The sequence below is a fragment of the Psammomys obesus genome, unplaced genomic scaffold (assembly GCF_907164565.1).
Source record: "Psammomys obesus unplaced genomic scaffold, mPsaObe1.curated_primary_1811, whole genome shotgun sequence".
Taxonomy (NCBI): Eukaryota; Metazoa; Chordata; class Mammalia; order Rodentia; family Muridae; genus Psammomys; species Psammomys obesus.
In genome coordinates this window covers 44939670-44967417 of record NW_026587216.1, presented here as the reverse complement: position 1 = coordinate 44967417, position 27748 = coordinate 44939670, and the positions used below count along the sequence as shown (strand labels likewise).

General features: G+C 41.9%; 1 protein-coding gene across 1 annotated transcript; it reads left to right on the top strand.

Moving 5' to 3' along the window:
• The first annotated feature begins 200 nt into the window (after nt 1-200).
• Decr1 (2,4-dienoyl-CoA reductase 1) lies at nt 201-27748 on the top strand. The gene is made up of 10 exons (XM_055603477.1): nt 201-393; nt 12730-12932; nt 14144-14201; nt 14325-14411; nt 15393-15540; nt 21178-21277; nt 23762-23834; nt 26866-27012; nt 27421-27483; nt 27582-27748. The coding sequence occupies exons 1-10, from the start codon at nt 325-327 to the stop codon at nt 27639-27641; spliced, it is 1008 nt and encodes a 335-aa protein (XP_055459452.1). The 5' UTR covers nt 201-324; the 3' UTR covers nt 27642-27748.

Sequence of the window (27748 nt, the reverse complement as noted above, 5' to 3'; positions counted from 1 at the left end):
TGAGGACCACGGCTTTACAGACGTGAGGAATAAACGCAAAGGACCAAAAGGCATTCGGTGCACTAGCTGTGCAGATTGCGTGTTTCGGGAAACATTTGCAAGGCGCAGGAGCTGGTCCCGAACCCATTCTCTTCTGGACGAAATTCTCCTGCCGGGGAGAGCCGGGCACTGCAAGGAGCAGCAGCCTGCGTGCCGCGGCACCTGACCCCTCCCGGGACTCGCTGGCTTGCAGTCGCCGCCTGGCCCGGCCCCTCCAGCCGCCCTTGAACGGAGGCTTCCGGCGGAGGCGGGCCCTGGCGGCAAGGACCGAGGTCGGCCGCAGACATGGCACCGCTGGGCCGGTCGTTCTTTGCTGGGCTGGCCCGCCTACCCCGCGATCCCGGCGCTCAGAGGGTAAGGCAGCGCGCGCTGGGCGACGGCCGGGCTCCCTTCCACGGCGAATGCCACCACGCGGGGCGCGAGAGCAGGGCACTCGGGCGCAGGGGGGCGAGACAGGGCCTAGACTTTGGGGTTCAGGGAGGTGAGAGATGCCTGCCAGGTGTCCCAGGGAGCAGAGGGTTCCAGGACTTGGATACATGAAGAGGACTCCAGGGGCAGCAGGGACGGGAGAGGGAGAAGCCTAACTAATCCTGAGAAGCCCGGGGTTGGGGAGAGTGGGGGAAAAAACCAAAAGAGTCATGCATCTCCTACAAAGGAACTTCCATTTGAGAATAAACGGGGAATCAGGGAACTGGACACAAGAAACTGGCCGGGTGAACTGTCCGGTGAACAAAGGGGTTTTGTTAGGATGAGGAGATCAGAGATTATTTTGGAAGAAATCCATGGACCTTTTACCTACTTTTAGCAGGGGCAAGCCCTTAGTCACAGCTAGCCAGAAGGTCCGTGGGTGGGAAAGAGAGAGTGTGTTAGTAGGTCGCTTCTGTTTGGAAGCCTTCTCTTAACAGTGTTACCCTTTCACAAGCCCCCAGCACAACTCCACCCTCAGTGCCTTGTTTCTGTGGCACATGACAGGAATGACTTCATTGTGTAGAATGAATTTTCATAAAACAAATGCACATAAAAATGAAAGAAACGGAAAGTTAAAGCCTTGTGGAAGTTGGCTTTCACCTTCTACCCTTGGATCCCAGGCTTTTACAAATCCCAGGCCTTTCTCCCCAAATAAACAAGCACAGTGTAAGACATTTGAAATATTTGAAAATAAAATTGAAATTTTATTTTCAAATATTTCAAATATTGAAAAAGTCAAAACCCAAAATCCGCCTTCTAGAGGTGCATCTCATGGTGGAATCTTTCTTTGCATGTTTCTGTCAAGCGTATTTTGTTTTGCTTTGTCAAGCTAATATTGTTTTACTTTTTAACATTTTCCCCACCGAGTCTACAATGGAAATAAAATATGTAAGTAAAGAAACTAGGGAGGAAAAGGAAGAGGAAACAAAAAACGAAACAGTATTTCAAGACAACTGATGCCACTAAGTTAAATATCAACATTTTGTTCTCCAGCTAGAAAAGTCGCTCCCCAGTTGTTACCCTCCATCCTGTTTGAGTTTGATAGACTGACCCTGTAGTCAGAAAAATGTGTATTTGAAAGAACAGGGTACTGCAGGGCAAGGAGGGGTGAGAGGCAAGGAATTCTAGGGGTGCAGAGATGCACAGGAGGCAGAATGGGGTCAGGGCACAGGCTGGAAAGGGGCTCCAAATATAAAGGCGGGAATAGGTGATTCCTTCAAGTCAGAGAAACTTCTAGAGAGTGGTCTGCTCACTGCTGAAGTTGTGTTGATGAACAAACAAACAAACAAACAAATAAATAAATAGATTGCAGTAACAGAGCCCCAGCCCCAACCCCCAGTCTTCTGAGATTATTGGACAGTGTATTTCAAGAAGAAGAAGAAAAAAAAAAAAAGAATTAAAAAAATTGCAACCTAACATTTTGAAGTTAATTTGCTTAAGAAAAATGTTGGAAATCAGGCATAGTGCTGCACACCTTTAATCCCAGCACCCGAGAGGCAGAGTCAGGCGGACCACTGTGAGTTTAAGGTCATCCTGGTTCACACAGTGAGTTTCAGGTCAGCTAGGGATATGTAAAAAGACCCTGTCTCCAAACGAAAAAAAGTTAGTTCTGAGGTAATGGAGAGGCCTGTCTCTTTGATTCATGAGGGCTGAAGTTGGAATCCGATGGGGAAAGGAGCAACATCTGTGAATTGGGAGTTGCCAAGGAACATGATGTTTTTGAGAGCAGATAGATATACGATATTATAGTTAAAATAGTACATGTGAGAGAAACGTATCAATTGCCATAAACCCTATCTGTGACTGGTATTTTAGTCTGGACCTTTACCTAGGTAGGCCTCAATTCAATCCAATAAACAGGTAAGAGTCTGTCTGCCAAGTGCTATGTCCTTGAGATTAAGCAACGGACCTTACCCTTACTTTGTGTTTCATTCTCCCGAGAAAACATTTAATTTATTCAGCTGTTTATCATGAAATGTAAATGCTGGGTTTTCTTCAGAGAGACTCTCGGGCTGAAAAGACAAGCCTACAGTCAGTGTAGAAATAGTCTCGTTTATGTTTCTGGAGCATGGCTAATAACTCACGACTGGGCTTTGAAATACACTTAGTGCAACAAAAACAGATGTAACAAAGAATTAGAATAAAAGCACAATGCCATTGTGTTCTGTAGTAAAGCGTAAAAATGTGTTTGTGTTTGTAGACTCTTGCTGGCTGATGCTCAGTGCATGACCTTTTATTTTTATGTAGAGTAATCAATATTCTTTTTCTAAAAGTGGTTCCTGATCAGTGGCAATAGAGTTAGACAATATAAGTACAGAGTGACTCTGTGAAAAATGAAGTTTGACTTTATCCCACTTAAAATTCTATTATTCCATCTGTAATCCCGTTACATCAGGTTTGCTCACTGCTTGTTCCTCGCACAGGGTCTGGCACAGAGTAAACATGCAAGGAGAATGTTATGTGCATGACTGTGCATATGACGTTGTGGAACTGGAAAATTTATCACCACAGTTTACATAAAGATGTGTGTAAAAAATGAGAGTTTAGTAAGTTACCACCAGCTCCAACAGACTGAAAACATGGTGTATTATAATGCATAGATGAGCAAAATTATGTGCACATAGAGGCAGAAAGGCTCAGAATCTAGAGGAAGTGGATTCTAGCACTGACTTTTGAATCAGGAGTCAGATTGTTTAGGGCCAGTGATTTCAACTGAGGACTGGGGAGATGGTTTGGTGGTCAAAAAGCTTGCTGCTTTTTCAGAAGACTGAGGTTTGTTTGCCAGCACTTATATCGGGTAGGCACAGCCGCCTAGAAGTACAGTTCCAGTGGGTCTGACACACTTCTGTCCTCGGTACGCATCTGTCCTGGTCACAGTTCTATCGCTGTGAAGAGACACCATGAACAAGGCAAGCCAAAGAGGAAAGCCTTTAATTGAGGGCTTGCTTACAGTTTCGGAGGTTAGTTCATTATCATCACTGTGGGCAGCACAGTGCTGGAGATACAGCTGAGAGTTCTTTGTCTGGATCCATAGGCAGAGACAGACAGACGCACTTTGGGCTTGGCGTGGACTTTTGAAACCTCAAAGCCCACCCTTGTAACACACTTCCTCCAATAGGGCCATATCTCCTACTCCCTGTAATCCTTTCAAATAGTCCTACTCCCTGATGACTAAGCATTCAAGTATATGAGCCTATAGGGGCCATTCTTGCTCAAACCACCACAGCACCTTTTCATATTTGTACATACAAACACACAGACACATACACATAAATTAAAAGATATAAAAAAGGCTATTTCAACTTGAAAAATACTATGCATCAACAAGTGAAGGGTCATTGCTTATTTCTGAAAGTTCATATGATTTGATGTAGTGGATGGAGTTTGTGCCGTAGGACGTGGAGAGAAATGCACAAGGTTCCTGATCTCAGTCCAAGGACATCACAGTAAAATCCAACCATGTTACCTGCTGTCCTTGGTGTTGAAGAGATTCAGAAGAAATGTCATCTCTTTCTTTCAGTCTGAAGAAGTAGATGACCCCAAAGGATCACGTTTTATTTATTTGTTTTTTATCTCATGTGCATGAATGTGCATATGTCTATGCTCCAAATGCATTCCTGCTGTCTACAAAGGCCGGAAGAGGCCATCAGTTTCCCTAGCACTGGAATTACAGATGGTTTCAGTAAGCATTCAGGTGCTGGGAACCAAACTTAGGTCTTCAAGAAGAGCAGTAGGGTCTCTTTACTGCCAAACCGTCTCTCCAGCATCTGTTTTTAATATTTTTGGGGACAGGCTTTTGCTCTGTAGTTCAAGGTGAACTGTGTAGCTCAGGGTCATGGTGATCCCTCTGTATCAAACTCCAGAGTGCTAGGATTATAGTCATGCACATCTCCCATCTTTAAGCATCTTTGGTTTTAGGTTAGGGTTTGTTCTAGCAGCTGTGTCCGCAAACTGTGCTTTCTGAACGAGGTCTGCTTACCACCTCAGGGTGGGGTTCCGGTGCTGCCCAGGGGGGGCAGCTAGCTCCCAGGAAGTGGTAGGTCTTAGAAGTTTCTGCCCAATGATTATCTTCAGGGTTTACCAGACAGATAAGGCAGCTTTATGGAAACGTCATGCCTAAGGGCATGAAGGGCTGTAGCTTTCAGAACATCCCTTGAGGTGCCCTAAACTTCTAGGCAAGAGAGGAGCCTGTGTTTCAGTTTGCAGTCAAGATGATTGGTGTGTCATGAAGAGGCAGGTGGGGGGAGCTAGATTACTGGGTAGCCATGGCTCCTTTGAAGGACTTAGAGCTTCTTCCAAAGACAGCGGAGTGGTGACAAAAGTGGAGGCAAATTGTCAGCCCTTGCTAATCTTCTCAGGTGGGGGGTGATGTGACTTCAGGGAATGGCTGTAGACACTAGAGGTAGAAGGGGTTTAGGAGGTTCGCTGAGAGGCCCAGGTGAATGCTTAAGAGGGGAGTTGGGGTGAGGAAGAAAGATTGGGTGCTCCGAGGGGTGATATCAGATATACCAGGCATCTGGGGAGCAGCCATGTCTTCATTTTACCTGGAACAATGTCCTACCTCCATTCTACCTCATCCTGAAACGTGTACCAAGGTTCAGTATACTGTGCAGTTCTCTTAATTTGTTCATCCTGTTCCCCAAAATCTAATCTCACCTGGGTAGAATAGTGTATTTTATTTTAATCCTCTGCTGTATTACCATTACCTAGAATAGTGCTTGGGGTATAGGAGATGCTCAATAAAAACTTGCTAAAATTAGGTAAGTAGATGAATTTTACCATGATGTCTGTTTTCTGTCTAATAATTTCCCTCCTCAGCATATTCTCAAGTCCAAACAGTCATTTCTTAAGAGCATGGGTTCTGATTTTTGGTTCAATAATGACAGTCATGTTACTCTGGCTTATGTAATAGGGAGTCAGTAAAAGATGTCTCAAAAGCAGACAAGATAAAGACTCCAGTGGAGTACCTCAGGCCGCTTCCTAGTTCAGGGCTGATTTCACCCTTGTTTATTGTGAAGTGTTGGGAAGCATCCTGGTGTGCAGACAGCTAAGAACTGTAATAACGGTGGGAAACACAGCCGGTAGCACAGAGTAATGATGTTTTCAGCGACTTCAGTTCATTGCTGTGGGATACGGCATTGCTCAGAAAAGTAATTTCTGCCTTGCTCCTGGCAACTGCAGGATTCAGCCCAGCCTTTGGAGCTTCAAGTCCAGCAATGAGTTTTTCTTTTACATTCAGAGTAGTTGCTGCGGCAACAAGATCTGAGTTCCTCAGAAACGCACATTTCAGCACTCTAAGCAGTGCTCTGTTGTGAAAAGCCAGGGGTGTGACAGAGTTTGGACGAGTTTATGGAGTCACAGTTGGCATTCAGGGTGCTGGGGCATTTTTTATTCTCTAAGAACCTTGCTTTCTACATTGGAATGTGTAGAAGAGCTGTCCCTATGTTACCACATGGGTCCTGCCAAGAACTGTAGGTGCTCTGTGAGAAGGACACTACAAAGAAGACATGGCTGGCACAGACAAGCACATTCTAGCCACTAGACAAAATTTGCAAGCAGCAATGAAGGTTTATTATATGCAGGCAATACAGGGAGTGCTTTGGGAGTATAAAGATACACTTCATTAAGAAAACATACTTTGAAATAAATGGTTGGCCAGTTTTTACTAACACTGCTGTTATATGTTTATTAAAGAGCACAAACTCCTGCTTTTGGGTGAGTCTGAGTTGGAGTAAATTTGATCTAGAAATATTCACCTGACACAGATCAAAAGACAAGCAGCCCGTGCCCTTTGCCTGAAAGAACCATGGGAGTTCATTGTCTAGATGGAACTACATCCTTAGAAATTGTTTCTGTGCTGCCTTTCTGTCGTGTTGTTTCCGTCTCACACCTGTATTGTGTGCTTGCACACATGATTCAACTATATGTTGGATATTTCAAATGAAATATTATCTAATGAACATGTTGAATACTCAAGTAGTTTTACACTGTGTCTAATAAGTACAATAAGTCCTGATCGATCACTACCATGACTGGTTTCCTGTGGATTGTTTGTGTCAGCACATATAGGAAGACAGCCTCTTCTAAAATATACACAGGACATTTTACATCCTTTCTATTAACAAATGATGCCTCACATTGTTGCTGTTCAACATACAATGTTGTTGAGCAATTGGGCAAATGACCTGTGTCAATGTTAACCTTCATCGTGGGAGTTCTGCCCTTTTAATGGGTAATAGGTCTGTGCTTTATGACTAGCTTTAGCTAATTCGAGCCTGCTACAGTTTCATATCAATTTTAGGATAGTTTCATCAACTTTTGTAAATAGCTCCATAGGATTTTGGAAATAATTCAATGCTGGCATTAGAATCCAGGGCCTTGCACTTGCTAGGCAAGTGCTCTGCCACCGAGCACACCTCTTGCCCCTTAATTCTTATTTTTTAACAGAATGTCCCTTTTCCACCATATATCAAATGATTGGACACATTTTTGAATGTGGAGTGACTCCACCAAAGGGAATTATATGTAACATTTAGATGAATGTTGTCAAATTGGCCTCTAGAGAAGTAGGCACCAAATGCGAGGGGAATTGTTGACACTTTTAGCTGGTTTTTGACTGCTGATTTCTGCTAAGTTCAGGCTGTAGAGCAAAATAGAGCAAAGGTTAGAAGGTGAAAGTCCTTGGCAAGCTTTAGGAATGCTGTGGCAATAGTAACTGCAGAGTTTATTGTTGGAACTGGTATGAAGTAGTTTTAGAAAGGCAAGCTGAAGCCACAGTAGATTGGTGGTTTTGAAGACCCAAGTACAGTCCCCAGAACCCATATAAAACTGGGTCAGGTAGTATATATACCCTTACCATCCCAGTGCCCAGGGGGCAGAGGTGGCAGGACTCCTGGGCCATGCTAGCTTGCCAGTGTAGCCTATTAGCAATTCTCAGGCCAGTGACACCCTGTTACAAGAAAACACTGTGGACAGTTACTGAGGAATGATATTCAAGATGGATCTCTGGCTTACACATCCTCGCTGTCTCTCTCTCTCTTTCTCTCTCTCTGTGTGTGTGTCTCTGTCTGTCTCTCTCAAATACACATATACAAAGAGTAAGAGAGGAGAGAGACAGAGAGACAGACAGGCAGAGACAGAGAGAGTGAGAGAGGAAATTGAAGTGTGTGGTTCTGTCTTTTAGATTCTGGATGTATCTTTGTTTTTGAGGCATGCGGTTTGACTGTGGAGGCCTGATCAACAGCCGTGACATTGGAGGTGGTCAATCAGCTTAATCAATGGTTATTAATTATCGATCTGTTGAGCCTCACAACTTCCCTGTGAAAATCTATTGCTTAATGAATTTTACAGGCTTGAAACTTAGTTTTCAAAAAAGAAAATCTAGTATGTTTAAATGCTATTTTAAAAAGATATTTATATGGAAGCTTGTTTGTGATGCAAAAGCGAAACAATGCAAACCATGCTGGACAAAAGTCCCAAACCTGTCCCACCTTTTTGTACTGACACTTTGGCTTTCCTTAGACAAGGGGTCATCACTCAAGTGCCTCGAGTGATGCCTGTTCAAGCCTGTTACAGTTTCATATCAATTTTAGGATAGTTTCATCAACTTTTGTAAATAGCTCCATAGGATTTTGGAAATAATTCAATCTGTTTTCAATGCTGGCATTAGAATCCAGGGCCTTGCACTTGCTAGGCAAGTGCTCTGCCACCAAGCACACCTCTTGCCCCTTAATTCTTATTTTTGAACAGAATGTCCCTTTTCCACCATATATCAAATGACTGGACACATTTTTGAATGTGGAGTGACTCCACCAAAGGGAATTATATGTAACATTTAGATTTGGCAGGTCCCTGAAGGTCCTGCCAAAGCAGAAGGACAGCCACTGGAAGGGACACCCCTAACGTGTATGAGTGGAGGCTGGGCAGGCAGCAAAACTCACCTCAGGAGGGCATGGTTCAGGGTTGTACTTACTCATGTAATCTTGGTATGAATTCTGAGTTCTCTGTGAATTCTCCCAACATCTTAATGTCAAAAGCTTTCAAGACTTTGTGCTAGCTTCATAATGCACATTTAGCCTAGGATTACCAATGTCTGTATATTTTAGCTAATCCACATATTTTAGGCAAACAAAAATCCTTCAGTAATTTAGGTATGAATTTCACCTATGGCTTTTACTTCCTTAGGGAAAGGACAAAAACGATATTTTTTCAGAGTTGCCATTTTGAGGATAAGCGTGATCACCCCTAGCACGCACACTGGATATGATGTGGGAGGCTGATGAGTTTGGGGGCAGAAGGGGGTGAGAGCCAATCATCCTAAGGCAGATTTAGAGCTCAGCACGTAATAAGTTGGCATTTCCAAAATAGGAAGATTTTTAAAAAGTTTTTAAAAGTTCAGAGCAACAAAGATCTACAAGGAAATCAGTGCTGATGAGAAAGGTATTATATCTAATTAAAACAGACAAATAAACCCAACTCAGTTCTAAAAAAAAATGCCATGTGTACAAAAGCACAATGCAAAATTTGAAGATCATTCAAGGCCCACGCACCTTTTGTCTGCTTTTTCCTAATTCAGAAGCAAGTGGCTGGAGGCAGGTTGGGGTCATTTAGGATACTGCCTTGTAGAAAGAGGCATGGCCACAGCCTGATCCTGCGAGAGCTAGTCACTTTTGTGAGTCTTAGTAGACGACTTGTGATAAGGCAAAGAGATGGCTGAATTCATGCTCACACATGTGCTGTCAATTGCCAGACGACGGTGCCAATTAAAATAGCAAGTCGGTGTTTGCCCTTTCAGTGTCAGGAAAGAAATTCATGAGATTGTTTTCAGTCAGGTCACATGAACTTTACTAAGACATGAAATGAAGCTTCATTACCAAAGTAAGGGTTTCCATTATCCAATATAATATTCTTACCTTTGTATGCTTCTTCTGCCAGTCAGAAGGCCAGTAAAATGCTTTTAGATGTATTTTCAATGTTATTATTTAAATATTTAATTCCTCACAAAGCTTCAAATTTCTTACACAAATTAATCCCAAATAAATAGAAATCCATGGCAGAGGCTTTTGAATATTTCAGTACACTTTTTTTTTTTTCATAATTCTCAGATGGTGACAAATTTACCAGCCCACTTGCACACATTTCCTGATTCATCATCTTAATGGAGTCATTGTGAAGGTGGGTGGAAGTCTTAAGCAAATCTGCCAACTATGAAAAAAAAGGATGCTTGGATTATTATTATTTTTTTTTTTTTGTGGTGAAAGGATACAGAAGACAGAAAAACAAACAAACCAGTACTGTCAACATCATGATGAAATTATGATGAAGATGAGACAAGAGTTACAACATCTGACCTTTGGTGACGATTTTTACTGATTATGAAATAAGATCATACTTGCTCAGTAGATTTTGAAAATACTTAAAACTTATGGAAAAGAAAAAAAAATTCACATAAACCCATCACTCAGAGATAGTAACCAAGTACAGGAGATACTCTGAAGCCAGATACATCTTGGATTTTCATTGTCCTCACTTTTTACTATTATTTGTTATAGACTTATTATTTTAAAAACTCTTATCTGTGCATCTGTGTGAGTGAATACCACATGTCCAGAGAAGGTGTCAGATTAACTGAAGCTGGAGTTACAGGCCGTTATGAGTGATGTTGGGAGCCAAGAACTGAACTCAGGCAGGTTCTTTGGAATCTTTGAAGCTCCCTCACTATTACTTTTAAAAGTAGATTATTTGACCTTTTAGAGTTTCAGTTTCCTAATCTGCAAAATGAGCATGACATCAGAATTTACACAGTAGCTGTCATCTGCAGGCGGCATCGTCAGGTAGTACATAGTTCACTACTTGCTGTCATTTTCTTCTTATCTTTGTCCTAACAGCATATGTTGATCGAGACCAGGCTTGCTATGTACTTGAAGAGGGCACTGAACTTTTCATTCCCAAACTCTGCCTCTGTGGTACAGGTGTTACAAGTGTGCACTACCAACCCTACTTTTCTGTACAGTGCTGGCCATTGAATCCAGGCCTTTATGCCAGTTGAGGTTCCTCCCCCCTCCTAAACATTGATTTTTTTTTAAAAAAAAAATTGTAATTAAGAACCTATTGTATGCATATTGACTTAACATAAGCACTGTCTTGTATAAATCGGTTGGACAGCCTTTTTAAGAACTCTTTGCTGACAGTTATTTCCATGGGGGTAATGTGTAGATACCATGGATCAACTGATGATAGCCAAGTAGCATACAGAAAAACTGTACCAGGTAATGGCATTGATAGATCTAGTTTTGTTTTGCTTTTATTTTTTCAGACAGAGTTTCTCTATGTAGCCTTGGCTGTCCTGTGCTCACTTTTTAGACCAGGCTGGCCTCGAACTCACAGAGATCTGCCTGCCTCTGCCTCCCTTAGTGCTAGGACTACAGGTGTGTGCCACTGTTCCAGGCTCCTAGATCTAGAATTTCGATCTTGCAGCCGTGGCCTACCTTTTGGGGGAATGTCACATCCCTCCATGATGTATTAATGAAGCTTAGGAGAAACTTAGAGGAGAACCAGAGGCAGGGTGCCACAGTGTTATAGGGGCGGGCTCCGGAGCTGGCCAGCCGATGTTTGCCTTTGCTAGGCCATAGAATTAAAGTGATACCTCTTTCATGTGGCTGTGGTGACCACATGGTTTGTGTCTATCTCGTCTTAGCCTCTAGTAATCACTAAAGGAATGCTGTTTGTACTGTGTGCTCTGTTCTACATGTAAGGTTTGCTTTTATAATTAAAGTGTTTGAGAATAGCAGTACTTTTCACTAGTAACTGATTTTTAAACTGTGAAGTATAAAACAAAGCAAAAGAAATATGTTTTAAGTAATCTTGAATTATTTACCATTTATTTTAAATTATACCAGGAATATTTTTCATGCTCTATTTTTTTTTTCCAGAAGAAAGCATAAGAAAAGGCATTTGGTAAACTTTCTAAAGAATTTAAAAAATATTTGTTGTCTTAGTTAGGGTTTCTGTTGTTGTGAAGAGACACCATGACCACAACTCATAAAGAAAAACCTTTAATTGGGGTTGCCTTACTAAATTCAGAGGTTTAGTCCATTTTTATCATGGCAGAAAGCATAGCAGCGTGTGGGTGGACATGGTGCTAGAGAGGTGCTGGGAGTTCTACATCTGGATTCACAGGCAGCAGGAAGAGACACTGGGCCTGGCTTGAGTATCTGAGGCCTCAAAGCTCACCCCCTTAGTGACACACTTCCTCCAACAAGGCCACACCTACTCCACCAAGAACACACCTATGAGCCCACGGGGCCATTTTCATTCAAACCACCATAGTTATCTTCAGTAATTCAAAGACAGAATGTGGTTTTCATCTAAATTATTCTTTCTCTCTTGTTAATCATTGTGTTATGTGGCCCAGGCTGGCCTTGAACTTCTGCTCCTCCTGTCTCAGCTTCCTGAATGGCAGTGGTCACAGGTGTGTGCCACTCACCTGATTCAAATATTCTACTCTACCTCCCCAAGACAGGGTTTCTCTATGTAGCCTCAACTGTTGTAGAACTAGCTGTGTAGTCCAGGCTGATCTTGAACTCAGAGATCACCTCTTTCTGCCTCCTGAGTGAATGCTTGGATTAAAGGTGTGTGCCACCTCTGTCAGTTCAAAGATTCTTTTAAAAAGCAAAAAAGCTTTGAATTTTTTGAGTTGAGGCTTGAGAAAGAGTCTCATACAACCCATTGTGGCCTCAAACTTGCTATGTACCCACGGATGACTTTGCAGCCCAGCTGTATTACTTTGTTGTTGTTGTTGTTGTTTTGAAGCTGGCCTCCAACTCTGAGATCCACCTGTCTCTGCCTCCCAAGTGCTGAGGTTAAAGGCGTGCACCACCACTGCCTGGCCAGCTGTATTACTTTTTAAACTTGAATGTAAACAGCACCTGCAAATGGTAACGCCTCTGTTTACAGCAGAGTACTGTGTGCTTTGTACTGCTTCCTTGTGCTAAGTATCACTGTAGTTATTTTATTTACGACAACTCAGGAAAGCCTTGTGTCCCGTGAAAATGCTTTTGCTGATCTCATTTTATGGATGAAGAAACTGAGGCACAAAGAAGTTTAAGAACTTGTATCTAATCATTCAAAAATTGCTTCAATGGAATAGTGATGGTTAGAAGAGTTCATCTCTTTTGTAAATGTGCAGGTGTATAAGTCTCAACTCATTTTTTTCCCCTTTAGTTTTTCAGTTATGGAACAAAAACACTGTATCAAAGCATGGATGCTCCACAGTCTAAATTCTTCCAGCCCCTTTCAAAGCCTATGCTACCACCTAACACTTTTCAAGGAAAAGTGGCTTTTATTACTGGAGGAGGTACTGGCCTTGGCAAGGCCATGACAACTTTCCTGTCTAGCCTGGGTGCCCAGTGTGTGATAGCCAGCAGGTAAGTGTCACTTGGGAGTCTGAAGAAATTGTCTGTGTCACAATATTAAAAACAGTTTGTCAGTCAGGGCTATTTTATTGCATCTTATATAAAGAACATGCAGTAGATTGATTAAATAAATCTTGGAAAAATTCAGTTGCAATTTGAGGTGCAGAAATAGTAACAATTATGAAACTACTGGTGTCTCACTTTTCATTTTCTTGAATATAAAGGTGGAGTTAAAGGAACTACATTGAAGTGGTTTTGATTTCTGTTGGAGTCCTTAATTTTGCTTACTAATTCAATTGATAATTAACCTCAGTTACTAATTCAATTGATAAATATGCCAGAATCATGGATGCAACTCTTATGGTTCTTTAAGATGGACAAGAATTTCAAAATACATATTGTGATGGATGTAAAGTCACAACCAGAAGTTTTTATGTAGGCATATTCTGGTACCATCCAACTATGAAGTCTGGATCATTAGGTCCTTTTTAAAATGTTTGCCCAAGTAGTCACCTTAGTGACAGTCATTATGTCAAATGCAAATTGTTCAGAGCATTTATTATGCTCTTAATGTTGTAACATTCTTAAGAATTTAAAAATAGTATTTTCACTTTAATGTTGTACAGTTGACATTCCTGGTTTGTGTTTTGGCTTCTTTCGAGGATGTAAGACTGAGCACATAGGTTTATCCACACTCATAAATTTAAGCTGAAACCCGTGTGTATTATAACAGGACGATATTTCTTTGGTTTAAGAATGAACATAATGATTTTAATCAAGGAAATAATTTAAGCCAATAAGTCAGGTATAGTTGCACATAGCTGTAACACTAGCACATGGGAGGCAGAGTCAGAAGGATGAAGAATTCAAGGTCATTCTCTGAAAAATAAAGAGCTGAAGACCAACATTGACCACATGAGTTTCTGTTTCCACAACAAAACAAAACAAAATCTCCTAAATAATTTGATATGTAGATAATGCTAAAGCTACTCACATAAAAGTAACTAATTCCATGAAATAGTTTCAGATATATAAAAATTATTTTAACTTAAAAAAATCATTCAACTTGATTTTCATGTAGTTATAAATGTCTTACTTTTATGGAAACACTTTTCTTTAAACTGTCAGTTGCCTGTGTTCTTTGGCTTAGAGGAATTAAAAGGAAAGATGTAACACCAGGGCACTTTTACGACACATGTCACATTCTCTGTGTTCATTTCTAGGAACCTTGATGTTTTGAAAGCTACTGCAGAGGAGATTTCTTCTAAAACTGGAAATAAGGTATATTTAAAGTAGCCCTTTAAGTCTGATGTGGGTATTATAACATATTTATATAGTTTATTTGTCATTTTGGTTTAGGAAGCCTGGAAATGGCTGAGTTCTTTCTTCTCTATTGGTTTGCAGGTTCATGCGATTCGGTGTGATGTGCGCGATCCTGAGATGGTACATAACACAGTGCTGGAGCTGATCAAAGTTGCAGGGCATCCGGATGTAAGTGCAACGGGGCTGAGGCCTTTCAGAGCACAAGGCTCTGATTCCGAGAGCACCACCAGGACACGCAGGGGGTGTGAGTAGGAGCCAGGCTGGGAAACACGCCGGCTCTGCTTAAAGCAGAGGAAAGATTGGGTGGGCTGCTTGCTATCCCATTACCTCACAAGGATACTGAAGAACACGTTTATAGTTGTAGAAGAAACTTGATTTCACTTTACTTAATGAGATTATACAATAGTGAGAGCAGTTACCCAAGAGCACAGAAGCCGGCTTAAGTGATGGCTTGGGCTAGCGTTGCCTGACAACTGCCAGTGTCTCTCAGTGGAGGAGAATGGCACAGACCAGGGCAGCTATCAGAAAGGCCGCATCTCTGCTGCCTGGACCTGAGTGGTTCTTTTATTAGAGAAAAATCATTTCTTCCAATAGTCTCCAAGAGAACGCTTTGCTCTGTTAGGAATTATTTCAGACAGACCCGTAACACTGAGGCCGCAGAGCTCAGCAGACCCTTCCCAGGGAGTGAGGAAGCAGGCCACCAGCGAAGTTCATTACCTAAAATTAAGGGACAGCATAACTTAAAAGGCATCTTTATCTCGGTCGTTTGTGTCTGTGGTTGGAGGGTGAGATGGAGATTCCCTGCCCATGTCGCAGTCTGGCCCGAACTTCCGTGTACCCCAGGCTGGCTTTCAGTTCCGCTCAATTGTGCCTTCTGAGTGCACACATGTGCACCAACACAGCTGGTTCACCAGCATGCTAGCATTATTCAGAGTGACGTGTGGTAAGACGGTACATGAGCTTGCCTACATTTGGTGTCTCCGTAGTCTACACTAGCTGAAAGACAGGTCTGGGGAATTGGAGGTTGGCCAGTAACACAGGTGTTTTTCACAGACTCCAGAAACGGAAGTCAAGCGACTCTCGAAGCATTGCTTCATAGCCGGATGGCATCCAGATGTGCTTCCTAACACCTTGCCTTATCTGCTGCAGGTGGTGATAAACAACGCAGCGGGGAATTTCATTTCTCCTAGTGAAAGACTGTCTCCAAATGCTTGGAAGACTATAACTGACATAGTTCTCAATGGCACGGCCTATGTGACCCTGGAAATTGGAAAGCAGCTAATTAAAGCCCAGAAAGGTGAGTCAGTTCGGTCCTGCCTTTCCTGGGCACTTTCTCAGCTGAGTGTGTGCCGAGCCCTGGCCTACTTCATGATGTAAATGAGATAGTCTGCGCTGGTACATGTCACAGTGTGAAGCTCCATGTTTACCAGAGGTTGCGGTAAAGTCTTAGTAAACACATCTTTCAAGGGCACTTGGAAAGTCAGAGATGGGAATGACTGCTTCTTCCTGTGGCCGACTCATTCCTCATTGTTGTCTTTCATTTTGACACAGACTGTCTTCAGTCTATTTTTACCTGGATAGAGGCCTGGTGGAGGAGAAGGGGAGATGTGTTTGGAGAATAATAAAGAATTTGATGTGGTTAGAGAAGAGGAGAGAAGAAGCAGGAAACAGTGATGGGGAGGTGTCCCAAGAACCAAAATAGGATGTCCATCAAAGGTGGTGATTTGGTATGAAGTATCACTGACTGTATTAGGATGCTGGGAGGTTTGATGTTTCTCTTTCTAGTATATGGAAAAGATGGTGTGGGTGGTAAGGTAGGAAAGGTTTCAAAGCTGATAGCAGCAGAACTTACTAGAGGAATGTTTCTTAGCTGGGACGAACAGTTTGTTTAAAGGTGGCATCTTTGAGATTGGAAACACTGGAGAGACTGAAAACACCTCAAAGAGACTAGATTCAAATGGACGTTCCTAGAACATTTTTGTATGACTGTGAACCAGTTTATTAAGGTTTATGCCTATATAAATAGACATGATGCCTGTAATGTATTTAACTACAGAGAGGGGAAAGAGAGGGTCAGAGAGGAACTCTCTGGAGCCAGAGTGCTTTGTTTACTAGACATTCACTACTGACTTTATGTAACAGACCTTGTGCTGTCTGTTCTGGAGCAAAGATGGGCAAGATTGTGCCCCTGAATTATTTTGGGTCAGGACATGAAGCTTTGGGCATTTTCTCAGAGTAGGTAGAACACACAAAACAAGGCCAAAGAGTCTCAGCTGCTGGTCTCAGGGATGAAGGATGTTACATCTGACTTTGTTTCCTTTCTGGTTGAGAAACGTTTTTGTTTGTGAGGTTCAGTTCCCTTTCCTCAGTGTGGATAGTTCACAAACTGGCTTGAGAAGGGATGATCAAAGATATGGAAGGGGGAAAGCATTATAGGAAAGCACAGCTTTTCAAAAGATGCTGATAATTTCCATCCTTTCTCCAGCACTCAGCGTAATTCCTATTACCCATTTCCACTATAGCAGAGTGAATGTGACTTAAATCAGGACTTTTTTTTTCTGATTTAGTTTTTCCTGACTGGTAGATAGACTGGGGATGGGAGATGGGATTGTGGGCTGACTCTGCACGCTTGCCGTCACTTCTTGTCTCCTTTATCTGTCTTGTTGTCTCTGTGTGGTCTTTTTTCTCCCTACCTTCTGATCTTGCCTCTATTTCTTTCTCACTCTCTTTTTCCTTTGTAGGCTCTTTAGTTTTGGTTCTCTGTTTATTTCTGTCTCCCTGATCACTTTTTTCTTTGCTTCATTAGCTCTCATTTCTTCCCTGGCTCATCCTTGGGCTCCTTAGTTTTCTGACTGACTCACATCTCATTATTGTCCTTCATCTTAACACAGGCTTCAGTCTATTTTTACTCACCACACTGGATTAAAATTCTATGGGCTTCATTATAAATGTATTAGGTAAGACTCTTTAAAAGATGGAAGCCCATTTCTAGTCTTCCAAGTTTCCTGTCGGTTGAGGCTGGGACCTGACCTGTGTCCTGGGCTGGGGAAGCTTATCGTGGTGTGTCTAACTAAGCTGGTACTGCGTTAGCATTTGAGGCTCTCAAGCATGCTGCTATGGGTAAGCCTCAATGTTGGTTCCAGGGTAGCAATGCATGTAATCCTTCCTCAAAAATATGTAGGCGATCCAACACGTAGGAGGTCAGTCTAGGAATGTGGTGGGATAGTTGTCTAGTGAAGATTAGGACAGCAGCCTCAAGTGCACTGTGGCTTTTATGGGGCAGAGGATGGCACAGCAGAAGGCTTAGGGTCAAGGACAGAGCAGCCAGAGTTAGGGGCACAGCTGGCAGGGATACAAAGTTAACAGCTCTGAGGAAATAAAAAAGAACTGTGCCTGGCATTGTTTGTCCCTGCTTGTACTGGGGCTACCAACTCATCGCAGCCTTGTCTTTTCACACAAGGAGATTTTGCGGCCAAACCTGTGTTTAGAGATCTGAAAGGCTGAGTCTGACACGTGGAAGGAGTTGTGAGAACGGCTAACATAGCCGCGCTTATTTGCGTGCCCTCTTCCACCCTGCACTATCTGGACTGAGCCGCACATTGTTTCAGTTCTTAAATGTGTCCACAGACAGAAACGTAAGTGTGTGGAGGGCAGGAAGAACGGACAGAAGTGTGCTTCAGAATGCTCCCCTTGTGGTCTGTAAAGCTTATACACTTCCTGCCGTCTTTCCTCCTGTTGTTTTGAGGTGGTGTGATATGAGGTAGTTCAGGCTGTCCTTCAACTCTTGCCTCAGCCTCAGAAGTGTATGTGCCACCAAACCTCACTTTCAAATACAGAGTAATTAAAGTGTGTTTTGTAAAACAAATAAGTGTATCTTATTATACTTTTTTCAACATTTTGCTTATATTGCCCATTTTATTTGCTTTTTTAAATTTAATTTAATTTTATTAATTACACTTTATTCACTTTGTATCCCCCCATAAACCCCTTCCTTCTCCCCTCCCAAGTCTTCACACATGCCCCTCCCTAAGTCCACTGATAGGGGAGGACCTCCTTTACTTCCTTCTGATCTTATTCTATCAGGTCTCATCAGGAATGGCTGCATTGTCATCTTCTGTGGCCTGGTAAGGCTGCTCTCCCCTCAGGGGGAGGTGATCAAAGAGCAGGCCAATCAGATTATGTCAGAGGCAGTCCCTCTTCCCATTACTATGTAACCCACCTGGACACTAAACTACCATGGACTACATCTGTGCAGGGGTTCTAGGTTATCTCCATGCATGGTACTTGGTTGGAATATGAGTCTCTGGGAAGACCCCTGTGTTCAAATTTTCTGGTTCTGTTGCTCTCCTTGTGGGGTTCCTGTCCTCTCCAGATCTTACTATTTCCCACTTCCTGCATAAGATTCCATGCACTCTTTCCAACAGTTGGCCATAAGTCTCAGCGTCTGCTTTGATAGTCTGCAGGGCAGAGCCTTTCAGAGGCCTTCTGTGGCAGGTTTCTAGGTTGTTTCCTGTTTTCTTCTTCTTCTGATGTCCATCCTCTTTGCCTTTTGGGATGGGAATTGAGCATTTTAGTCAGGGTCTTCTCTCTTAATTAGTTTCTTTAGATGTACAGATTTTAGTAGGTTTATCCTATGTTATATGTCTATATGAGTGAGTATATACCGTGTGTGTCTTTCTGCTTCTGGGACAGCTCACTCATAAACTTACCATTTTTTCATATCTAGTATTATATCTGAGAAGTAGAAAATCTGTTTTCTCATAACCTAGAGTTTACTTCCAACTTCTAATTCATCAGTTTACTGAGACACTATTAGTAACAGACTTCTGTGTATAGTGTCATAACTTTATACAGTCAATTTAAGAAATTAAGAAACAAGAAAACATGCAAAAAACAAGTCCCTTTGCCAAGGGGCACGAGTGGGGGCAACTCTCCCCTCAAGGGAAAGGACTGTGCTGTAATAATGTGTGCTCAACCTGTACCTGGCATGGTGTCTCAACCATATTTGACATGCAGTGAGTATATATGTGAATAAATGAATGAATGTTTATCATAAAAAAACACACTTTCTGTTTACCTACATACTTACTTACCATTTCTGATATGTCATCCTTAAGTTCATCTGCATTTCCACCTAGTAGTAATTTTATTTAGCCCAAGGCTATCTTTTAATTTATTCTGATGCAGACCAGGGCCCATGAACTCTCTCTGCCTTGACGTATCAGAGGATAACACCTTCAGTTTAAGGACATTTTTTATTCGTTGTGGAATTCAAGCTTGACAGGATTTTTGAATGAGAATTTTAAAGGCGTTACTGCCTTCTGTGTGGCCCCTGATGAGTGCTGGGTGAGGATGGCCACCTTATCTGCCCTCTCCTAGGCTCGTTGCCTTCTTTTATAGTTTCTGCCTTCTGTTTGTCTCTCTTGGCATTGTTTGCCTCCTGGGAACTGTAATGTATGGGGTTTTTTGTTTGTTTGTTTTTTATTTTTTACCAAATTTGATATTTTTTTTAGTCTGTATTTCTACCTTTCAGATCTCCAATGACACCTCTATTCTGTTAGAACATCTCATAGACACTTGACGTTCTGTTTGTGTTCAACTGGTTCCCCTATGACCTTTGTATTGGATCATTTTTACTGTCTTCACTGAAGATCCTTTACAGCTAAGCTCATTCATTTAATCTTAAAATTTCAGATATTACATTTTCTGCCACAGATGCTGCTTGTTTCTATCTTTGTAACTTCAGTTATTTTTAGAATTTCATCTAATCCCTTGTGTTTGGGAATGCACATATGAGTGGACGTCTTCTGCAGGGAGCACAGGAGGTCGAAGGACAACTTTCAGGACCAGCCTCTCTCTTTCCACCAAGTGGATTCCAGGGGCTGAACTCAGTTGTCAGGCTTGGCAACAGGTTCCTTTGCCCAGAGGCCCATAGCTAGCCTTCTTTGAACACTTTTAACATGTTGTCTTTGAACACTTTTTATCAAGTTTATAATACTGTTATAAAGTTCGTTACATGCTAATTGTATCTTCTGGTCATTTTTAGACTCTTTCTATTAAGTGCTTTTCCTTGTGAACACAAAGTGTGAATTTTGAGTTTTCTTTGAAGTATGTTGAGTCTTACTGTAGGAAGCAGTTATCCTGGGTACATGGCCATTTTACAACTCATCTTTAAAGATTACCTGGCTGGTTACAGCAGCTTTTCTTTTGGGGCTAACTTAGCCCTTAGGTATGCTTCTTCTGAGCTGGCTACAGAAAGTTTTGGAAGCTCATTAGGTTGCTTGTCTCCTAGCCTTTTCGGAGAGGCATTCAGCTCAGCGCGGAACTAGCAGTTGCTCTTAGCCATCCATGGAGGCTTACTCTCAGGTGCATAGTGGGGCATCTGCACACACTCAGAGAGCCAATGTGAAAAGGTACATTGTGTACCTTCCTTCTCAGAGTCGCTTCTCACTCACAAATTCTATCACTATGTTAGGCTTATCAACTTAGGATGGCAGTCCGTCACCTGAATTCCATATGTCTGGCAACGACAGTATCAGTGACATGTTTCTTGTACGGTTTTTATGATGTTTATGAGTCCATTATAGCTAGACACAGAAGTCCTTGGTAATTTAATTGAATTCTGATTTCTTTATATTAATAGTGCTTGGCTTGGGGTGAGTCTCTTAGGTTTGGGTCTTTGCATTGATAGGGTAGGCACAGAACTGCAGAAAGTACAGACTGGCCATCCCAAAGACAGTAAGACTAGGAGAAAGATGTCACCCTTTCTTAGATCACTCTTTCAGTGATGAAGGCCTAATCTTAAAAAAACAAGAAGATGCCCCCTAGATTTTGTGATTCCTTTTTGCACAGGACCTCATTCTTGTCAGTCTTGTTTCTCTGGTGTGAACTGACATTGCTGCATGGTTGATAACCACATCCTTTAACTTTGCAGGAGCTGCATTTCTTGCTATCACTACCATCTATGCTGAGAGTGGATCTGGCTTTGTAATGCCAAGTTCTTCAGCCAAATCAGGCGTGGAAGCCATGAATAAGTGAGCACCCCTGAGTTAATTGTGTTGCTGAAAATAGATAAAGTTCTCTGGTCTCCATCCAGAGAAAGGTTAAAAAAAAAAAAAAAAAAAAAGAAAAAAGACTGATTTGGAACAGGCTGTGTTTGATCACATGGTCCCAAGCCATAGGACTGATTTTCCTCACCTGGACTTTGATTGATACTCTCAAGCTATCCTAATACGTACCATGTGGTTTTATAAAACTTGCTGAATTTGATCTGTTGCAAAGTTACAATGTCTTAGGGTCATTATTATGTTTGAAAACGTTTCCTTTTATAAACTTCCCAGGAGGGAATGCTTTCCTGAGTATTATTCTGAGCAAATAGTATGCTGTTTCTCACGGGCGCTGTAAACTTCATGACTCCCTAGGCTTATCATTTTCAGTGAGTCATGGTAAGAGCATACGAACTTGCCATTACACTTTTGCCATTACACTTGCCAAAACACTTTTTTGGGGAGGGTGTTGAAACTGGGTTTCTTTTTTCTTTTTTAATTATTTATTAGCATTTATTACAATTTATTCAATTTGTATCCCGGCTGTGGCCCCCTTCCTCATCTCCTCCCAATACCACCCTCCTTCCCTTTTTTTCCCCTGTGCTCCTTCCCTAGTCCACTGATAGGGGAGGTCCTTCTCCCCTTCTATCTGACCCTAGCCTATCAAGTCTCATCAGTACTGCCTGCATTGTCTTCCTTTGTGGCCTGGTAGGGCTGCTTCCTCCAAGGGGAGGTGATCAAAGAGCTGACCACTGAGTTCATGCCACAGACAGCCCCTGCTCTTCTTACTAGGGAACCCACTAAATCTATAGTCCTAAAGAAGCTAAACAACAAGGAACCTAGGGAAAATTCTCAATCATCATATAGAAGGGCAAACAGGATAGACATCAGAAGCAGGAGCAGATAGGGAACAGGACTGGAGCCTACCTCAGAGGCCCTCTGAAAGACTCTATTGATTGAGGTATCGAAGTAGAGGCTGAGACTCATAACTAAACTTTGGGCAGAATGCATGGAATTTTATGAAAGAAGGGAGAAATAGAAAGACCTGAAGGGAAGAAAAGCTCCACAAGTCGCTCAAAGACCAACAGAGCCAAAAATACTGGGCCCTGAAGGCCCTGCAGAGACTGATACCCCAACCAAGGACCATGCATGGAGAGGACCTAAAATCCCTGCTTAGAAACTAGGTTTCTTTACACAGTCTCTGGCTGTTCTTGAGCTCACTTCTTTGACCAGGCTGGCCCTGAAGCTATAAAGATCTGCCTGCCATTGCCTCTCCAGTGCTGGAAGTAAAGGCATACACCACCATGGTGGACTACATAAAACTTTGTAAAAAGAGAGTTATGTGTGTATATATATGTATATGGATACTTTGTCTGTATGTCCATCTGCATACCAGAAGATAGCATCAGACAGTTGTGAACTGGGAATTGAACTCAGGACCTTTGGAAGAACCATGAGAGTGTTCTTAGCCACAGAGCCATCTCTCCAGGCCCCATATAGAAAACATCCTAATGCATTGCGTTAGCTTCATTTTGGCTCCATTTTACTTCCTTGCCTGCTTTGCTCCTTCCCTGATTCTTCCCTTCCTGTCTTATCTTCCTTATTTTTATTATTTGTATCTTTTATGGCAATTTAACCTTCCTTTTGCAAAAATGTTAAGTACATATATCTACAAATACACACACATAAAAAACATGCCATCTGTAAAATATGATCCTCTTGAAAAGTAGACTGTCAGTGTGTTTCTATACAGGCTACTACAAGGCTCTAAAACTCTTAGTGTTTTGGTTTAGAATATTCAGGATTTTGTTTGAGTCTTATTTCCACTGAAGCTCAGTTCAACAGTTTTGTTAAAACCTAGTTAAACAAAGTTGTGTTAATATTTTTAAACCGCATAATCCATCTTTTGTTCAGTTGATGTGCTTGCACAGACATTGTGATTCAGAGCATAGGCTATACAGAAAAGTAATGACCTTTTTAAATGTAAGTTTGAGTTGCAGAAGGTGGTGGGGATGAGCCTGAAACTCTTGTGTAAACACAGCTGGCTTTGAACTCATGGAAATCCACCTACCCGAGTTTCCTAAGTTCTGGGATTGAAGGTTTGTGTCAGTATGCCCAGCATATTAGATTTCTTGTAAACTGTAGGGGGTAGGTGTAATGACGAAGGACACTGAAATGTAAATGTTAAGTTGTGTGGTGGAGGATGTCAAGATGCAACTGTGGCCTAGACTCCTAGAGGTTGACAGATTAGCAGCATGACCATGAGAAGATGGTCTAGCCCTCTGTGCCTCAGTTGTCTCCCTATTGGTAACACAGAGAGTACCAATAGCACTTACTTGCTGCTGTGTGGTTTCCGGCAAGCAGTGACTGTGCAGTGAACCCTGGTTATTCATGCTTTCACACATAGTACAGTATTTTAGAACGCACTTTGTTTACTTTAATTTTCAGTATTTTATCTCCATTACTGTTTAGGTCTCTTGCAGCTGAATGGGGTAGATACGGAATGCGTTTCAACATAATTCAGCCAGGGCCTATAAAAACCAAGGTAAGTTTTATTTGACATATTATAGCACTGTGAGTGATTAAAGATTCAAAGAGTGATGGATGCATTGTGATTTCTGTGTGGGACTTTCCAGGGATAGTGGATCTGAAACCCTTGTTGTAGGGAAAGAGCCTTTGCCGTTACAATAATGATTATATGGCTAGGGCCTGTGCCAGTGTCTTCGAATTCCAGGATACTTATGCCATCAGTTTTACCATTTTATTGATTAATTTTTGTCACCATAAATATGTTATTGTCCTTCATTTCTTAATTTTTTTCCTATTTAAAAACGTATTTTATGAATATGGGTGTATTACCCACATATTTGGCTGTGTGCCACTTGCATGCAGTGGCCATGGAGGCCAGAAGAGTGCTGAATCCCCTGAGATTGGAGTTACAGGCGGTTATGAGCTGCTATGTGGGGGTTGGGAATCGAATCCCGGGTGTTCTGAACCACGGAGCTACCTGTCCAGCCCATTTTTGCTCCTTTTAAAATTCCCATTGCTTTCATAGTGTTTTATTTTTAAGTGGTGAAAATATCAGTGTATTTATAGCTCAGAAGGGCCTCCAGAAATCTGTGAGGAAGGCTTTTAGGAGCGTTTTCTTTTGCTCATTTCTGTGCCTTTTCCCTTTCAATTAATTGTGCTCATCGCCGACTCTACATCTGATGAAAGTTCCCTTTGAAGGAGCGCATCTCACCACTGTTATTAACCTTCCAGGCACCCATTACAACTCCCTGCCATCACTTTTATGGATGTTGCTTAGAATTTCCACGCATTTCTGCTCTCACATTTTCTCCTGATGACTTCACTCTTCTATATCTTCTATTTTCATGTGACGCCAGAATGTGTGATTCTTGAGATGCAACTTTGAAAACCCAGAAAATTGCATAAAAACCATACCAAAGTATGCTCACTGAGGAGTAGGTAGTATTACATTTTACCATTAATTTATTAATTTAATAGAAAATGCAAAGAAAAGGTGCCAGGGTGAATGAAAATTGAATGTATGTATGTATGTATGTATGTATGTGTATATATATACTCAGTACTAAAACTAATAGCAAAATAACTGAAAACCAAACACAAAATTTGAGTTTCCTCTGCTGCACACTGTCCCAGAAGAACTAAAGTTGCAGAAGCTTTGTTCCTGGACTCCTGTGACTAGGAGAAATCATCTGCTTCATGTGCTTACTTGCTTTGTATTTCCTTATTTTTTAAAATTCTGTTTTATTTCATGTGTGTTTTGTCTGCATGCATGCTTGTGTACCGTGTGCACGCTTGGTGCCACAGAGCTCAGAAGAACTGGAGTTAGGGTGCCTGTGAGCCACTGCGTACGTGCTGGGAATTGAACTGGGTCCTCTACCAGAGCAGCAAGTGCTTGTCACTGCTCCCACATCTTCAGCCCCTACATTGTGTTTTTGTTTTTTTTTTTTTTTTGAGTGGCCACCAAAAAAACAAAGCTACTCGGAAACACCTGAGAGCATTTGTGTCCATGAAGGCGCTCGCAGTGGCTAATTGGGGATATGGGTTGTTCCCAAGTAACAGATATTTCTTTTAAAAAGAGAAAGGAAGCTAAAGCCCAGGACATTCCTGGCCAGATCTGATAGCTTAGGTTGGCCTAACTGGTGCTTTTAGCCTCTGTTGCCTTATACAGCTGTGGGAGTACTGCAGGCCCTCCAGGTACCTCTAGGATGGGCCCTCTCACCTGTGTCAGGAGGAACTCCATCTGCAGAGAAATTTTAATTCAGAATATGGCCGCTCTGGCAAGAGATCACATCCAAAGACCTTCAAGGTCTGCATGATCCCACTGGAATACAAACACACCTTTAACCCAGGAGACAGAAGCAAGCTGATCAGAGTTCAAGGCCAGCTTGGTATAGAGCAATTATCAGGTAAGGAAAAGCTTAGGTCCAGGCATGGTGGTACACACCTTTAATCCCAAACAATGAAGGTAAAGCTAGTTTATAGAAGGAAGCACTCACATTTGAAAGTGATGTCTAATTGAATGACAGAAACAGTGACAAATCAGAGAAAGACTTGGTAGAATAGCATACTCCCCCAGAAGAGTGAAAAGGGAAGCTACTTAAAGGGCAATGGAGAGAAAGAGGGAGAGAGAGGGAGAGAGGGCAAGAGAGACAAAGATACAGAGAGACAGAGACAGGTTGCAGAGAAAGAACACAGGTGAAGATGGGATGAGGCAAACAATGTGAAGGAGCCAGAAAATTAGAGCAGATTGTTGGAGTTAGTTTGAGGCCAAGCAGAACAATTCAGAGGCCAAGAGAAAAGCCAGAGTGACTAAGTTAGCTGGGAGAGGAGTTTGAACTAGAACAGCTCAATTGAACTAGTCAGCCCAGAGCTCAGTAAGAACTAGAAAGGGTGAGCTTATTCAGTAGTAAGTCTCAGAGGATGAAAACATTCCAGGCCGAGGTTAGGTTGTATGGAGGCTAGAATCTTTCAGGTCTAGGTCAGGGTTAGCAGATAGAAGTGGTAAGCCTCCAACTGAAGTAGGCGAATAAAAGTTCCTTTTACTTCCATCCTCAGGGACCACTGTTGTTACGAGTCTGTAAGTGTTGACGTCACCTTGCTGTGTCTGAACATCACAGACACAAGCAGAGGCTCGTCAGTGTCATCACTGGCCCTTCTTTCTCATAAGGACTTGGAGTTAATAACCTTCACTTCACTTTTTCTGTTTTTATTCTTGAAGAAAAGAGAAGAAAGTAATTTCTCTTAACCATCTCCTATTTGAACCACTTTTCTTTTATTAATCACTTTTGTTTTATGAATGAAATAGCAATCCCACTGTGCTAACCATACAATGCCAGAACTCTTTTGGTTGTATTGTTTATTCGTCTGACAGTGAATGTGAAAAAAATTTGGTGACATTCTTTTTTACAACGTCTAAGGTGTGAACAGCATGCTTTAGTACATGTTATATTTTATGTAAAACTGAGAAGTAAAACACATTCACACGATCACACACAAACTCACACATTAACAGTCACACACTAACTTAACTTTGTTTTGTCATGCAGGGTGCCTTTAGCCGTTTGGACCCAACTGGAAGATTTGAGAAAGATATGATTGAGAGGATTCCCTGTGGTCGGCTGGGGACTGTGGAGGAACTCGCAAATCTCGCCACTTTTCTTTGCAGTGATTATGCCTCTTGGATTAATGGGGCAGTAAGCATTGCTGTGTGTCTTCACTTTTGGGGGATTGGAGGCTGCTCTATTTTGGAGTCAGTCCTAATAATGCTGGATATAGATATGATTTAAAAATATTTAGCGAGCTGCAAGCAGTATAAAATATTTATATTCATCCTAAGTGTTTATTCCTTGATAAATTAATTTTGTTAAATTCAAGTTGCCTTGGTAGACTTTGTTTAAAGATGATATTTACATTGGGAAGAATTTTGTCAGAAAGAGCATTCTATTCAGAACAAATACATTTAGATGATATTTCAGTTTTATCTTTTGAAATTTGAGCTTCGATTGAAACTACCAAGGAGATTACATTCAGTTAAGATATGTGGAGGGGTAATGTTGAGAGACTCTTCAGAAGGATGAAAGAGTTTGTGGCATCTTTTTCAGGTCATTAGATTTGACGGCGGAGAGGAAGTATTTCTGTCAGGTGAATTCAACTCTCTAAAGAAGGTAATGCCATTTGGTTCATACACTCTTACAGGCTAGGGGCTGAGCTTATTTAAACCATGCGCAGACCCAATTAAACTGACATCATTTCCTTCCCTCAGATCACCAAGGAAGAGTGGGATGTGATGGAAGGGCTCATCAGGAAGACAAAAGGCTCCTAAGATGGTCGCATTTTCGTCTGTGACAGACTAAACTTAGGGATTAGAGACAATGCAGATGGGCCGTGGTCTTCTGCTTGTTTCCAGGGTTAATAAATTGTTTGCTTTGA

Excerpts from the sequence above, each read along its gene's own strand:
- Decr1 (XM_055603477.1), top strand. The coding sequence starts at position 325 with ATGGCACCGCTGGGCCGGTCGTTCTTTGCTGGGCTGGCCCGCCTACCC. Across the intron at positions 15,541-21,177 it reads GCTAATTAAAGCCCAGAAAG|GAGCTGCATTTCTTGCTATC; the intron begins GTGAGTCAGTTC and ends TTAACTTTGCAG. Across the intron at positions 21,278-23,761 it reads GGCGTGGAAGCCATGAATAA|GTCTCTTGCAGCTGAATGGG; the intron begins GTGAGCACCCCT and ends ATTACTGTTTAG.